The 17767-nt window shown below is 41.7% G+C and overlaps 1 protein-coding gene across 1 annotated transcript in view; it reads left to right on the forward strand.

Annotated features, from left to right (window-relative positions):
* LOC111871788 (UDP-N-acetylglucosamine--peptide N-acetylglucosaminyltransferase 110 kDa subunit) overlaps positions 1-17767 on the forward strand; it is a 163298-nt gene that overhangs the window by 16566 nt on the left and 128965 nt on the right. The window contains exon 4 of the mRNA XM_023865120.2: positions 6689-6757. Coding sequence (XP_023720888.1) covers positions 6689-6757 — 69 coding nt within the window. The remainder of the gene's footprint in view (positions 1-6688; positions 6758-17767) is intronic.

Here is a 17767-nt window from a genome sequence, read left to right on the forward strand (position 1 = left end):
GCAAACTTTTGTGGATAGAGGGTGTCACGTGGTCAGCGCAACGAATCCCCACCGCCGTTAATTTCGGTTTTCTAGACCAGAGCCGCTATTTCCTTGAAATAGCTCCTCGATTATTATCACAAGGCTGAGTGGACCCCGTTCCAGACCCACTACTTCTCCGAAAAAACCTGGTAGCCCCGAGAATCGAACCCGGACCTCTGGATCTGTAGCCAGGAACGCTGACCACTAGACCGTAGAAGCGGTCCAGATATTGTTTCCACTTTAGATAAACTTTGATGTTCAGCATGCTTTGTTTTAAAATAAAGTATTTATGAAATATTTATGACACAGATATTGTAAAGAAATAAAATCCTGTTGTCCAGAACATTATTTGTAGTTAAGCAGTATTGTCTCTGATTTACGGTGACAGTTGGCTACCCTTGTACTTCACATTTGGCTGGGGGTGCAAATTTTGACGTAGCTACGACCACTCCCACACCCTTTGCATTTCATTCACAAATTAACCATCCAGTCGACGCTTCATAACCAGTTAGAAACGTGTTGTTATTAACAAGTAAAGAATCGTTCATGTCAGGTTTATATCATGCAAAATATGGCTCTAAGAAGAAACATCAAAAGATCCCCACGCTGTAATTTTCCAAGAGTTTCCCCATGCTGCGTTGTATATTTACCAGCGGTTTTCGTGGGTAGGATAACGGTTAGGAGGAGCAAGTGGTAGTACTTTTCCATGACCAGTTATATTGCTCCTCCCCTCCTCTCCCCTCTATCATATGGTATTGTCTGCAAAGAGGAGAGGTTAGTGCCAGAACAGCTGCTCGGTTAAGGTTTGTTGGGGGGGGGGGGCTTGTTACATGTATTGATCCCTTGCTGCGCCGTACTTGCGGGAGGGATAGTCTATCGGCAGCCTCCAAACATTCACGAGCCTGTTTACATTGCATCTTTGTGTAGGTTATTGTACAACACTAGAAATATCGTAGAATGTGTGTTGTAAATGTACTATTGCGGAAGAAAACTCCTGGGTAGTTCAGTAAAGTGACTGGCTGTGTACTGAATGACCGGGATGCAGTTCCCCATGTCCTTATTTTGAAAACAAAAATTAAAGTAGGCTTATGTCATCTTCATGCTGTCTGGATATTCTTAACCCCCGCCCCATTAAGTTTTGAATGCCTGGACCAATTTTCATGAAACTTGGTATGTACATCATTGCACATGAGGCCATCTCATCGGCGTACCACATAAGCCCCTCTCATATATAAGTTCGTGTGTCAGTATGTGTGCTAGACAAACGGCTCAGTAGACTCGTTCCCGTGGCAACTAATACACGCAACAATAGAGTTGTGGGACAGTCGTTTTGTATACGGTATGGTTCGTATTGTATCAAAGAGTCTGTAGGTGTCTGTAATTCCCTGTCTTTTCTAGGCAATGGTTCAGTAAACGCGTTCCCGCGGTAAGGAAGAATTGTTGGAGGCGGCGTTTTCTGTGTTGTCCCTGTCGTGTCAAAGGACCGTAGGCGATTAGTTCTTCTTCAACTCCTTTTTTACATATGTAAGTTCGTTCGCAACGTCGCGGAGTGCCTATTGCTACGCCCAAACCATCCACACATCTATGTGCATGAAACATCAGAGCCACTGATCAGATTTTCACGAAATTTGGTATTGGAGAGTTTCACGAAAATTTGTTGATACTTTCCAGTTTCGATTAAAATCGTACATGAGTAATAGGCACTTTATATGAAGACAAAAATGCGTTTTTGCACTATCCTGTTACATATATAGGAGCATAAGCGGCCTCCGTAGTCTAGAGGTAACGTTCCCACCTCATGACTCGTGGTACGCGGGTTCAAATACCCGGCGGATGTCGTCGAATTTTTAAGGGCGGAAAAATTCAGGGAACAAGTCCTCCGGGAGGGACTTCAAGCTGTGTGTCCCGTGTCGTAACTTTACGGCACGTAAAAGAACCTCATATCCCCAAAGGGGATCACCGAGCCAAATTCCAGGACGTTTCCCGCCCAACAATAGTCTCTAAGGCCTCTGATAGATGGGGGAATCATTATAGATACCGCTAAGCAAGTGGCCGAACTCGCTTGCTCGGCGGGACTGATGGTACGCACCATTTATCGGTAGGGTATAGAGACTGGTAGAATATCATAGAGGGAAGCACAATAGATCAAATTGGTCGCGGTGCATGGGGAAGCCCACCCTCTCAAAATGACTAACTATATAGGAGCATAGAATATTTCAGACAAAAGTTGTGGAGAATATCGAAACGCATTTATGTCCAATGCACTTTTTCCAGAAGTCTTGCTTTTTCAAGGAAATTCTCTGATTTCGGAGTCTGTATGTTGGACAGTTAACACACGCATTTCGGTTATTGTATAGCTAGCCCTCGGGACTCGTATTGGCAAAGTGCGCGATTCGAATCTCGACTGGAAAGAAACCCATCTTGACCTAGGTTTCCGTGGTTTTCCTCGGTCTCTCCTGGTAGATGCCCAGAATAATACCTCGATTTAGGCCACGAGCATTACCTTCCAAGTCCTTTCCAATTCATTGATAATCTTACTTTTTGACACTGCGTAGTTGAGCTACTCACTGCATCATAAAATAACCCAGAAAAAGTAGTCAGCAGTGATCTCGCTAAGAGTGCTGAAGCCTATCATAATTAAACGAAACTTTCTCCACCCGAATTTTTACGTCTGCATTTATGTAAATAAATATTTAATTAAAATATAATTGATTGTGCAGGATGCAGGACACTTCATTCTGTATAGCAATGGGCTGTGGGTTGGACAGCCAGGGTTTGATTCCTGGCGAGGCCAAGAAATTTTTCTCTCCTCCACAGTGTTTGGACTGGCTCTGGGGCCCCCTCGGGGTGTAAAGCAACTGTGGTATGAAATGTACCACTCACCTCCATTTGGTGCCAAGGTCAAGAATGGTGGAGCTATACGTCCATGTTCCATATGTCTTCATGTCTTGGTGCGTAATTAATTAAGCACAGGGATAACTTCCCCCCCCCCTGGCACTACAGCCCCAGTGGGCCTAGGCCTACCTCCATGAACTTCTCCGTTCACTTCGTTTTTTCTGCATCTTACACATTCGGTAGGACTCCTTGGGCGGGTGATCAGCTCGTCGCAAGGCCTCTGCCTGTACACAAACACAGAAAAACGCACACACAAACTAAACAGCCATGCCCTTAGTGGGATTCGAACCCACGATCCCAGTTTCCAAGTGAGCGAAGACAGTACATGCCTTAGACCGCTCGACTACCGTGACTGGCCAGGGACAACTTTACCTTACCTTCTATAATTGCTTGTGCTGCCAAATTCCCATGGTCTGTTGAAGTAGCATGTAGTGAATCTGCCTAGAAGACTGGAAGAAAGCATGAACAGTTGTGGATGCTAAGGCCAGGAACAGCAGTTTATAATGGACATTTTAGAGCTTTGAGCTGGGAGAAGATTAGACATGATTCATATAAAACTGTGTAATGTGGAAATGCTTTAGGAAGCTTTAATATTTCGTTTTTGCCGTATGCATATATACATATTGCCATGTGTCTGGCAAGAATGATGGGTTTAGTTCGGATGATTGGATTTATTAACACTTTATATATATATATATATATTGTAACTTGTTTACGTTACTGAAGACGCCATAGAGATGGTTAATTGGTTTATTTAACAATCNCTTATAACTCGGCGACTGCCCACATTACAACTCGACTCGGCGACTGCTACAGTAGAACTCACTGGTAGCTGCTGTGCAGCTCACTTATATAGCTGCAGTGCTTGCCTGTTGCATAATGAGTGCCACGTCACAGTAGGAAGTTGATTACGGGTATGTAGCGTTGTGCGTTACGTCACCGCGGAGGGGTGGGAGGGAGCGCTACGTTACCGCCACGCGCCTGTGGCCTGAGTTGCCACGTTGCTGCTGGGTAGGGAGGGGTTCTCCGTTGCGCAACATGTTACAATATATATATATAGTGGGGTGGGACTAAGTCCCTTGTACTGCAGCCACTTCTGGCCTATTGTACCAGCCCCAGATGATAGGTCAGGGTGATTGTGGAGCAATTGGTGGAATGAAGATTGGCGGGGGAAACTGAAGTACTCAGAGAAAACCTGCCCCAGTGCCACTTTGTCCACCACAAATCCAACTTGATCAGACTTGGGATCGAACCCGGGCCTCTGCGATGGAAAGCCAGCGACTAACCGCTTCAGCTATGGCTTGGCCTCAACACTTGGTTACAACATATTTCATTTACACTCAGATTACAGTGCTATAACTGGTTTACGTACTTCATAATTCTCTGTTGCACGCACACACTAGTCCTCTCCAGGTAACGTATTTCAACACAGAAATTAGTGCTTCAAATCACTCCACATGAGTAAAGTCTTCTAATCACACATCACGTCTTCACACGACAAAATTTCCTTGGCTATCTTACACCAAGAACTCTCTCACTGTCACTTAAACATTCAGATACTGGAACACTGAAATCTGTTCTGTATGGACTCTCGTTATATAGCCTCTGCACTGACCATGCACAGAAAACAACCTATATTGTTGAAACATGTTTACCAAACGATTGCATAGCAATGGACACAGCACCGACTCCATAGAAAGCCGGTTACATGATAGTTACATCACTAGTTGATTGGTGCACTAACTGTTGCCTAGCAACAAACTATAAACACTCATCCTATTGTTGGGTGCACTTACCTGACTGAAGATTGTTTACAGGTCATTGCCTAGAAGCGCTCTGGCCATTCATGTTACATTATATATATACAGGGTTATTCAAAAAGAATGAACCGATTTTATTATGCAATATTTATTAAAGGAAAGTAATACAAAACTCCAGCCAAGTCACAAGTATACTACTCACAATCAACTTTTATTTCCTGTCTTACAAGTGTTCAATGTGGCCCCCACCTGCAGCCCGGGCAACATCAGTGCAATAAGAGAATTCCTCCCAGGCATATCAGCATATCACGATGCACTGAGTTAATCGCTGTTGTTATTCGATATTTAAGGTCATTGAGGTTAGTGGGTAGCGGTGGAACATAAACGTGATCTTTTACATATCCCCACAAGAAGAAATCACACACGGTGAGGTCTGGGGATCTCGCAGGCCAAGTACAAAGAGCAAGGTCTTTGGCCCCTTCTGACCAATCCATCGCTGGGGCACTTTTTCATTTAAAGAAGCTCGGACCATGCGAATCTGCTTGCAATGAAGTGAAGAGCCAGTTTTTGAGCATATCGAGATTGGTTTGTCCTGTAACAGTGTTTCCTTCAAAGAAAAAGGGACCATACACCTTGTCCTGAGACACAGAACATAAGACGTTCACCTTAGGGGAATCTCTTTCGTGCTCAACTGTTTCATGTGGGTGCTCTGTTCCCCAAATACGCACATTGTGATGATTGTGCCGCTCAAGTGAAAAGTCGCTTCATCACTAAAAATTAAACGTGAAATGAAGGTTTTGTCTTCCATCATCTCCAGCATCGAATCGCAAAATTCCATCCGCTTCCTTTTGTCATCATTGGTAAGTGCCTGAACGATCTGCAGTCTGTATGGTTTCAAATGTAGATGTACTGTTAGCACACACACCAGACAGTGGATTGAGGGATCGCAAGCTCACGGCTAGCTCGATTTGTTGACTTTTGCGGGCTCCTCTCAAACGCAGCATGGATTCTCGCCACTTGTTCCTCCGAGACTCGTGGTCGTCCTGGACTTTTTCCTTTACACAGACACCCACTTTCTTGAAACTGTCAAAACCACCGTCAAATGTTCTTAGGACAGGGCGGATTAATGCCGAATCACCTTCGAAAAGCATGCTGCACCGTGACAACCAAATTTGTTTTCGTGAACTCAAGAACGAAGAACGCCTTTTGCTGAGGACTTGCCATTCCGAGGGTAAACGAACAACTGAACGTTGCCGGAAGAACGACGCGACTTCAGCACCCCTGTGGCAGCCATTCACAACTTAGATAACTCCTCTTTTAAATGGTCACTGACTCATTCCATGATGATGCGTGAGAACTGAAGCAATGTGTCATGAAATCGGTTCATTCGTTTTTAATAACCCTGTATGTGGATATATATATATATTGTGACATGTTGACCCCTACCTCCCCAGCGGTACGTGGCGGTAACATAACGCTCGCGTTACTACGGTAATAGGCGAGTTCCCGCCCCGCCACTCCCCTCCGCGGTGACGTCACCGAGGGATATCGCGGTCGCTAGGCAACGCGAGTCAACAGCGGCGACGTTACAGTAGTAACAGCGGTTACTACCGCTAGCGTTGCTAGCAACACAGCGCCAGGCAACAAGGGTGCCTATTACGTGGCCGTATTGTCCGATCGAGGCTACATAGGGAGCAGCGAAGGCTATTCACAGTCAGTTGTACTGAGTCAGTCAGTGAGTCCTGGAGCTACCGCCGAGTTAGCCAGCAACTAGTCAGTTGTATTCTGGCATTTGGAGTGTACTAATTGTGATACTGCAGATAGCAGTAATCGTAAATCTGTAATTTGAGTGATTGTAAGTGCGAATGTGAAATAAAATTCGCTACACCGAATACATCGAGAATTTATTTGTCGCGGTATACGCCCGATACGCGACAATATATATACGAGTATACAGAGAGAGAGAGTGTGAGTGGTGTCTTATCTGATATCAGTGGTTTGTTTTGTTGCAGGACCTGTACTGTGTGAGAAGTGATTTGGGAAATCTTCTCAAAGCATTGGGTCGACTTGATGAGGCTAAGGTAAGAACCAACGTTTGTCATCGGAGTAATGTAAGTTTGTCATGACGTTCATGATTGGAAACCGCACTTGTAAACCTCCCTTTCCCAAAATCTTTCACTAGTAATTTCCAGATTGTAGCCTCTCCCAATGAGCTTTATCTTGTGTCCAGATTTTGCCCTGTGTCAACATGCTTTTATCGAAGTATCCACAGCTTACCGTGTCCCAGCACATTTTCTTAGTAGTGTCCAACTTATGTCCACTTGAAAAATATCATAAACTTCAAACATGAACCAATATTATTTTGAATCTGCCCTGTTTTCCTTTCTCTGAATAATGTGATGTTTTCTAAGGATAAAATGTATTGTGTGACAGCATGTCACAGAGAATGTCATTGCTCATTCATGAAGAACTTGAAAACTGTACTATATACTGAAAATAATTATTTAAGATAGTGATTGTACAGAGTCCTGGTGAGGAGGTGAATGTCATTTTTTGGCTGAAACATTTGCCAACCTGTTTGAACATGGTCCCTTCAAGTTGATATGGACTTCAATTCTTGTTGCACATTTCATACATTGAAATTGTTTTGTCGCGATATATGAGTCATAAGACTGCGAAGGCACTGTGGTCAATACAGTCCTCTCCAATATATTGGTCAGGCACTGTTACTTCAGAGTGAGATAACAGTAATTTTTTCTTGAACTGAATGAGTCATCATATATTAGCAACTGCCATTTGTTGCATGCAGACAAAGTAATTGTGCTTGACCAGTTCTCCTGTTCAGATGCCACTAACCCTGTGGTTGGGACAGCGCATTGTCCTCAGCACAGAAAGTTCAGCGGTGCCTTGTCATAACAAAATAATGTCAGTTTTGAAGATGATGTTTTCTGCATAACAAAATGTATTTACACATCCATTTTGTATTCTGTTTGGGTATATGAATGATTTTTAAATGTCTTTGTAAGCACAACTTATGTTGAAGTAGGGGTTTGTTATGAATGGGCATCGCTTATGTTCAGTATTGATGGGAAAGAGAAGACTCTGGCTCTTCCAGTGCTGGGCATTGTGCTTGCAATAATACATAAGTTTTCATGGAGTAAATACTTAACAATTTTGGAAGCTGAATTATTTATAATTTAAAAAATCAGCTCAGTTTTTTGCATGATGAAACTCCCTGAAAACTTAGCGCGCGTTGTGTTAGATACAGAAAACAGTTATTTCAGCTTTCAGGCAGAGCAAAGGCTAACATTTGCTGGAATTCATACAGAATGTGACAAAATGTCTTAAGTTGAAATGACTGTACAGTACTGCTCCCTTGATTCAGAACCACTAGTTATTTAAAGAGTTTGGCTGGTTTGGTGTTTCAACTGCAATAAAGAAATGTGACACAGTTTCATGTTTTGAAATGATCCTTGCACTGGTGGTCATGCATCTACAGGGTGCTACTGCTGCTGCGTTACCTTCCCATATCCTTTCCTGTTTGTCAAAGGTGGGGAAGTGTTTCAGCTCCAGTTGAATAATGTGTGGTTATGAGTGTGTTGTTTCAGTCTTTGGTTGGACAGTCATCATGTCTTCCACATATCTCTGACATTCTGAGTCGTACATTTTGTCCTTAGAAATTGATCAAGAAAGCTCTTGTTATCCGAATATTGAGCAGTATGTTTTTAGATTGTTCAGGGTCCCGTTAGCTGTATGTCTGGAAGTTATATTTGTTCACATAACACATTTTGCAGGAAGGACACCAACAAATTGTTTTAAGGGCATTTTTTTAGTCACAGTTTATGTCATAGCATCAAATCGTGCAGTGATTGTGAGTGACTAATTTAAAAGGACATGGACACAAATGGCCATAACCTGTTATGGGACACTATCCTATTATTTGCATGGAAGGGCAAGATAGCTGGTCTCCAGTTTGAGATTCAAACCTGGGATATCCTGCATATGAAGCAGGAGAGGTAACTACCCATCTGTGATGTTCTGTCAGACTGGCTGCATGCAGTGATTCGGATAACCTGGGTTTCTTTTGGCAGTGTTGGTTACTTGCTATAGAGATTTCGGAAACAAGACTGGAGATGGTTTTGATTGAGAGCAGGTGTTTCCTTCCCATCAGTCAGCTGGTTTTGTTTCTCTATTATTAACAGTGGTTCTTGTTGTTCTCTCCTCCCTCCCGACACTGGGATTGGCTCTGTTAGATGATGCAGCTGTGCGTACGCCCAACTACTGGGAATGGAACGCCATGACGGCTGAGCAAGCGAGACCACCGACTCACTCACTTGGTCGTTTGGTGCAGTCAAGTGATGAGATTTATGTAGGCCTAGTGAGTGGCTTGGTTCGGTTCCGCACCAGGTAAAGTACAAGACCAGGCCAGTCTCCTACACAAATTGATTGATGTTTGTTTTTCTTGCATTCATCAACTAAACAGCAGCAGAATGCAATAGGTTAGATATCCTCCATTTTCCATATTTTTCTGAATGTCTTTTGGTTTTGTCAGCATTGCAGTACGGTTGTCTACTTTATAGGATTTTGAAAGTACTCATCGTTCTACTTCCCTTTATGAAGCTTTCAACTAGTGAAGGTGTTTGTAGGGAGTCCTTTGTTATTACTCTTCATGCTCATTCTTGCTTAATTCCTTATATAGAAATTGTGTTAAGTGTGCTCAACACTTAAGAATTCAAGTTAATTCTGAAGCTTTTTCTTATCTACATACGCACAGAACATATTGGCATTGAATGCACATCACGGTGTTAAATGTTGTCATGTTGTAAATGTGGTCAAACATGTCTCAGACAGATCCTTGAATACACAGAAAGGTGCCTTGATTGAAAAAATGGCACTGATCCCAAGAATACAGAGTGGAAACCAATAAAAAATCCTTGCATGGAACAGCATTTGTTTAATGTAAAAATATGCATGAGTAATGGGAAGTTATGTCTTTCTATATTTATATTCTTTTGTTCATATAATTTTTTCTGTGGGGGGGGCACGCGGTAGTGTAGTTGGTTGAGGGGCTGTGCTACAAGCCGGAAGGTTGTGGGTTCAAGTCCTGATGAGGTCATTGGATTTTTTCAATTGACCTAATCGTTCCAGCTGCACTATGGCCCTGGGGTTGACTCAGCTTCTAACAGAAATGAGTGCCAAGAATTAATTAAATAATTTTCCTGGGGAGTAAAGCACAGCTGGCGCTTAAGGCTGACAACCTTACAGCCATCTTTGAGCCGATTGTCTAGATAATGTGGGACCCTCAACGTCTCACAACCCTATGGGCCTTCACGCCCTGTTACAGGGATAGCTTTACTTTACTTTACTTTTTACTATACTTTATGGATTCTGTGTTCAAAGAAACAGTGCTTTCTTAATGGGCTGAAATTAAATGCAACTTTCTACAAATTTTGTGTGGACTGCTGTGGGGATGACAGCATAGTGTACTTACTTGCGCACATTTCTGACTTGCAGTATAAATACCTGAGGCCTCAGTGAGCTTGTTTCTATATCATCACGTATTTAGGGGTGTGTGCCTATAGACAGGGTATGGATTGGTGAATTTGATTTGTTGACCATTTGTATACAACACTCGGAACTATACTTTATAGTTCACTGACACACAGACTAGTGTCCTCAGTCTCTTCTCCACTAGCCGTTTCCTGGAAACAGGCTTAACACTGAAGGTTCTTCAGCTTCTGTGGTTACGCCATTGCCCAACTTTTAACATGCCTGAACTCATAGCGCCATCTTCTCAGTCTCCTTTGCAGAGCCCAAAACACCGTTTCCAACAATACTTCTATTGTAGGCAGTACACATGGTCCAGTGTTAACACAAGCTTATATGTGCCATTACAGAAAGAATGTTTTTGACTGGATGGAAAGCCATGTATGCACCACCTTCTTCAGCTTGTGGTTGTTGACAAACAGCAGCTTCCTCAGCAACTTTGAAGGTTTCAGACAATGAATACCTGGCAGAGCCCAGTCATGAGTGTGTGACAGACATTAAGATCTCAGAACATAGTTGCTGGAGCATTTAAACAGTGTGAGCAGCCATGTGGGAATGGGTATTGTCAGCCAACGCCACATTTATTTTAACTGGTATCCCAGTATTTCCTCCAAATCGCCAGTTTCATCTTGTCAGGCACTGTGTAATGTGCACTGTTTGTCTTATCTTCTTTCGTGATAATGCTCAAGGATTGGTCCCTTTGAATCCCAGAATAGTGTGATCATGACTTTTCATGCTCTTGGTTGAGATTTGAATTTCTTTTTGACAAGTGATGTCACATGTTTCTATTCCATACTTTTACATTTGCTGTATGGCTTGTAATGATAGATCCGTGTTTTGTTAACAGTGACAGTGTGACTTAGAAAGGTGTCACTTCCCTTGTGATACCACCTGTCCAAAGGGTTATGCCTGTGCTGTTCCATGAGTTGTTTCGGAACATATCTTGCACAAACCTTTTGGAAGTGAAGTCTGTGGTAAATGATTTCAGAGGCAGAGCCATGACTAAGCTGCAGTTGATTTACCACTTCATCATTAGACATCCCCCTGTTGTTGAAAATTAATGCATGAATGCGTTCAGTGTTCCCTTCAGTAGTTGATGCAAATGGATGCCCTGGACATTCTTTTTCTTTGACACTTTTCATCCATTTTTTAATGTGTCAGGCTATTCATAAAGCAGTGTAGATGTGGTTTTAGCTTGGTTGGACAGTTAACAGGTAATGCAGGTTGAAGCCAATGACTAATATAGTCTGGCAACAACAAATAGTACCGAATCTAGTTACTTTAACAAACCTGAGAGGAATAGGGGTGGTTCAGTGAAGTAAAGCAAACACAGTGGATACACTGTAGGTGCACAGAACAGGTAAAACAAATGGTAGATTTATAGTCAACAGTCAGATGGTGTTTGGGTATATATCATCACCAGGGCCCGGATTTTGATGACCGAAAAAATCCAGAAAAATGACCTAAAACATGACCCGAAAATGTAATATGCAGGGCCTGGATTTTGATGACCTGAAAATATTTAAAAAAATGACCGAAAAAATTCAGAAAAATGACCTAAAGGAGAAAAGAAAGAATACTCCATTTCCATGTTACAGTGTTACCTCTCTTAACGAGCATAATTCGTTCCAGAATCTTACTTATAATGCAAAACACTCGTTAAGCAAAACAATTTTTCCCCTATAAATTAATGTAAAATACAATAATGCATTCCATGCCGAAAAAAATACTCAAAAAATTTTATGTATAACGTTTATTCAAAGAAAATTATATGTACATTGTTAAGGAGCGTGAATCATCTTTTCTTCTATGCGGAACGAACCAACCTGGAATGCAAATTCGATTTGCAGGAAAAAAAATCCAAATAATTAGTTTATTATTTATGATACATATCTAATTCTTTTTTACTAGAAAGCTGTCTAGAGACATTTGTTTTTGCCGACGCTTCAAAATTTGGTGAAAATGCGACACCGCATTATCATTAAGTAAATTTGTAGTGTGCATAGCCACTGCCTTATTAGGGTGATGCTTCTCAGTGTACGATGCAACAGTTTCCCGTGCTTTCAGCATTTCTCTTATTGCGCCAGAAGATTGTTGCTTTGCTGTTACCTCCTCCTCCTCTGACAAACTCTCTTCCACAGCTTCTTGCTGTGAAACACAGTGCAACTCCAAATCGTTGATGTAGACCGATTGTATGTGCGTGCTAGATCAGCCACGCTCACACCTCATTCTCGCTTTTCAATGATTTTACGTTTCATTTCTATGGTTATTTTTATTCTCTTATGGCTGTCGTTTTGCAGCTTTTTCTTCAGGGACAATTTTGCAAGGGTTATTAAACTTTGCACCAAAAAAATCACAAATAATATGTCTGAACACAAGTTTGGAAAAATGTGTGATCACAAGCGACACTAAGATGCTAGCAGAACGAGTGCTAAACACAGACTGATGTAGCAAGCGCAAAATCTGGGACTTCCCCTCTCATCACTCATTATGCCAAACGCTCGTTAAGCGAGTCATTTTTTTACAATCTGTTTTGCTACTTATGCAAATTACTTGTTATGAGAGGTGCTCGTTAAGTGAGGTTCCACCGTATTCAAATTTCAGAAAACATATGAAGAAAAATTCCCCAAAATGGCCAAAAATGACAAGAAATAACCTTAAAAGTCCAAAAATTTACCAAAAAATTACCCAAAAAAATGAAAAAATGACCTTAAACCTAAAAATGACAAAATTACCTATCAAATTTACATATCTGTAACCAGCATGGTCACGGTGGAGGTATTCAACCCCACATCCACACGGGTGACTAGCTAACTTGTCCAAGTCATATTGCAACTGACGGTCACTCAGCCAGGAAGTCTTGGTGTAAAGCCCTATCTGAGGTGCATGACCAGATATTTATTACTCTTTGACAGTTACATTCTTGTTATTGTGGGCCCAGTAAGTCTTGGTGTCAAGCCCCATCTGGGGCTCATGACCAGATATTAATTATTACCGTTTGACAATTGCGCCCTTTCTGATGAGAGGACGGGTCTGTCTTTTGCATATGCTGTTGGCCCTTGCCAGCGCAGTCTTTCTCGGGTCCGAGTCCCTTGAAACTCGCGACCATATTTTACTGTCTCAGATTTGAGACTTCCCTTTTCCTTGCCTCCTATGACTCGCATGGTCACGGTGGAGGTATTCGGCCCCGCCTCCGCACAGCCAAGAGAGAGAGACTTCCCTTTCCCATTGGTTCCCATTGTAACGTCGTGGCGCAGGGGGGGCGTGGAGTTATCCCACCGCTGCCACCACTGTTATGCCGCGGAGCAGGGGGGCGTGGAGATATCCCACCGCTGCCACCACTTTGTTACACCTCAGGGGGAGGGGGTGAGAAAAGATGCTTACTTTAGTCTGTCGCTGCCCAGTTAGCTAACATCTTCGCGGGCCTCGGCTGCTGTCGGCTGTCTTGGTTCTGGTCGCTCGGGATCGGACGAGGACAGGTGGTTAGGAAGGGGTGAATCAAAACTCCCTGCGTACATCCTATCCTCTGTACACTGTCTATTTACATCAATATTTACATTAAGAAAAAGGGCCTGCTTTGGCCGGTTTACCTAACACTTCTCGCTAAGCTCTTCCTAATTTCTCTGACTGAGGGGGAGGTACCGTGAGATTGTTGCTTCCCTTCATTGCTTGTTACCCTCTACTCCATTTCTACCCTATTCTACCCTGGCTCTCGCTGGGGTACACTGGAGACTGCACTTAAGATCACACAACAACACTTTTATCAACACTAATGTTTAACAGCATGGCGTATATGAGCAATAAGACTTACTTGTAATACAAATGTAGATAACTGTCGCCATCCACCACCTTGTGGCACACATATCGACTAGCGCCTCCGGCTGACAACTCCATATTCTGTGTTAAATCAGAATCTCTAGTCCCTCGAAATTCAGTAATTTATAGTTTTAATTTGCTAATTCAGCTGTTGACGACAGAGGGTAGTTAACTCCTCCTCAGTGTCCTCAATTCCCAAAGTGATATTCTAATTGGTTATTATTGGTGGTTGTGGGCAGGCCCATGGCGTCTCATCGCTGTTTATGCGGTAATATTACGATACTCCAGTGGCCTAGTGAGGCAAGCTTGTTGCTAGTGCGGTTACGCATAAATGCTGATCATCACATTCTTAGCCTAGTTCCTGCCCAGGTGTTGACAGATTACTGTAATAGCTGTGAAACACTTTTCGCAGGTCTCCAGACACTTAGGTAATGACTTAAATTTCCAATCCCAAATTTGAGCCACTACACTCATTATATAGCCTCAGGCCAGACTGCACAGAAAACACCGCCTCCAACAATCTTTCTGTTGTATATTTATTGTGCATAGCAATGACAGTGACGTATCATTCTTATTGTGCCATTGCCTAGCAATGGATGACATCTCTTGTTAAGCAGTTCAACCATATCACATTACTGATCCAGTATTTACCTGGATGGACAAAGGAAAATCATGAGAAATCTCTGTCAGGATACTCTGTCTTCTGGCTAGTACTTGAACCTGCAACCTTCTGAATGTGAGTTAGGTGTCTTATCCACCTGACTCCAGTGTTGGGTCTCAGTTGAAGACCCATATCGCATGACAAATTTGAAACTACAAGCTGCAAATTTTAAGAATGCTTGTAAAATTCTGTGTTCCACAGTAAAAATTTGAAGTGAGTTGGTTTCTATAAATTCTCAAGCTGTAGTTTTGTGTGTACAATAAATTATTCTTTGCTGACTGTCGCTGTAACCTTACACTTCTATACAAGTTCTCTATTCCTTACTTCAGAATTTCCTATTTTCTTTCAGAATCATGATAAAGCCTTGTTTCATGTCATATTTGTAGCAGTTGTTTTAGGGGTTGAAAGGAAGATGCAATTTCCACAAGATTTGGTTATTTTCGTGGGTCAGCTAAAATTATTTATTTTTGTACAAAATGCGTGAGAGGGTTACAAATGAGAAGATTTTTCCAACCCATTTACAGAAACTGCTCAGGAGATTGTGATGAAATTTAGTATCAGTATCCAGAGTGAAAATTGTTGCACAAATTTGATCATAGTTTGTAGCGGTCAGTTACTTAACCCCTATGTCAGAGAAAGCCCAAATTGATCTTTATCATATTTGTCAAACGTTGGTCATTGTAGAAAAAGCCTTTACATGGCATAAATCTCAAAGCAAATTTTTCATTTCTGTTTATTAAACTTTTATAGTAAGACCACAGGATAGTATGTGTTCCAGCTGAAGCAGCCTGAGGTTTGCAGTTTCTTTTTGTGTAGGCTTCTGTACTGAAGGAGCTTCTAGTAAGAAACAGTGTCAGAGTATTTTTTGCTTTCCATTTCCAGTCTTATAGTGTTTTGATCATGAAACGTGCGCAGTGTTTTATTAATCCTAGTGTGTTACCACAAATTATACAAATACCATTTGTACCCAGACATGTGTAAGCATAAGATTTTCATCTGCTTATATTGTTTGGTTTGGTATTGACACCATGGGCTGGTTTACCAATGTTTAGGAGAGCTTGGTCATCACCACTGTATGTGAAGTAACAGAAGAGGAGCTTGATTCCAGTATTCATAATTCAGACTATGTGATAGTGGGAAATTCTGTACTTGAATTTATGGCTGTGTGACCAGCAGGGAAGCAAATCAGTATATGTTCCTTGTTGGGTCAGTTTTCTAATTTTTATTTTGACAGCAGGTAGAAAAACAAGGATGCTTTGCCAGGCTGTTTTATTTGGATCACTTAGTGTTTTATGGCTTCTTATGTTCATTGTCATTATTTGTAGCTTCAGTGCCTTTAGTGTTGCATTCCAGGCCAGATTTAGCTGGTGACCTTCCATCTCAGGAAAGCAGTCCTGCACAGCACAGGATCAATTTCCAAGATGGGAACAAAATCTGATTGAAACTTCCATGAAAACATTAAGACTGCTTCACGTGTTTCACTATTTGAAATATATTTTTGAAGAAAAACTGTGATACGTTCCAACAGTGTTTTCACTTGTTCATATACATTATTTCCTGGCCAGACTTTGGTATTTGCCATATACCCATGCACCTAATTCTTTAGAATGTCATTTATCACATCCCTGCTAGGGTTATTGTCTGTTGTTGGGCCATTGTTCATGACCAGCTGTTGAATAGACGAGCAAAGTAAGTAAGAAAGTATTTCCACAGGAGGACATGAAGTGGGCTTTGTACCTGAGCACTGTGCCATGCACATATATGGGAGTTGATATCGCAGCTTCATGTATTCTTAATTTCAGCAGTAAACTCTTGAGCCCCTGTGCCCACTGGGTAGGAAGATGTGTTGGCCCCACTTGTCAGGAATCAAACCCTGATCATTCATGTTCTAGCTGCCCTGGCTCATGAATGCAGTGTCTCAAGAATCATCTTGGAAAGGAAATAGTGGGAAGGCTGTTTGTCCTCTGTAACTTCTCTAATCTCTTTGTTGTTTTTTTGTCACGTACTTTGATAGAATCTGCATTTATTTTCATTAATCCTGTTAATCTTATCTCATTATACTTGAATGTTATGAACATTTTCTTCTTTTACCTAAAAATTACTCTGCACACACTTATCCACTCCATTGACCAGGGCCCTTTTTGGGAAGCTAAGTATTCCGTAAGCTGGTCAAAAAAATGTTCCACTCTCAGTGGATCTAACAGGTTCATTATCATGTTCGCAAGAACCTGTAACTAGTCCCTTTCCCAAGCCACATCCACACCCTTCTATCTTGCTTATTTTAGATTCACCTTAACATTATCCTCGAAATTGAATGGTGTTTATATGTCATGGAACATATCTTCTATTTTGGGGCATGCATGGTGCATGAACATTTTTATTTGAAGTTTGTATTTCGTAATTCTGCATGCTGAATATACAAACCAACAGACTACTCAGAAGTAACTAGTAATTTAGGATGTTGTATGGTACATACAAAATATATTGTTTATGATTTAAAAGAGCAAATTAATTCCCTTATATGATTTCAGTACTTCTTAACTTTCATCACATAGCTTGAGAAGATAAAATTTGACAATCTGTTTTAAAAAGAAACTTCCTAAAGGAGACTGGCTTTTCTATATACAACCAAGAATGAAATGCTGCTGCTGATTTTTTGTGTGTTTTAGGGTATGGAGCAAATAACAAAACACTTACTTGTGTTTGTGTTGTTTATGGTGAGGCCCTGCTTTCCTGCGCGCTTAGGCAGAGATTGTTAAGTGCAACCCCTGCGCAAGCTGCACTCACCCTGCGCGACCACCCCTCATAGCTGCCAACTGCATGTAATGATGTTACCCACTGCTTTTACTATTAAATTTGAACTAATTTGGAAAATATGTATATATGCTTGTTTTCATTGCAGTGGTATGAATATTGTATGGAAGATGGCAGCTGTGTTGAGCCTTTGTTTCTCCAGAGTGGCCATACAGTTGGATCAGTGATCATGTCCCTGCCTCACCAAGTCATTCTTGTTTGTGGCATTAGAACATGAACTAGTGATACCACTTTATGTCCATTGGTGTGACTG

This window comes from Cryptotermes secundus, unplaced genomic scaffold (assembly GCF_002891405.2).
Source record: "Cryptotermes secundus unplaced genomic scaffold, Csec_1.0 scaffold846, whole genome shotgun sequence".
Classification (NCBI taxonomy): domain Eukaryota; kingdom Metazoa; phylum Arthropoda; class Insecta; order Blattodea; family Kalotermitidae; genus Cryptotermes; species Cryptotermes secundus.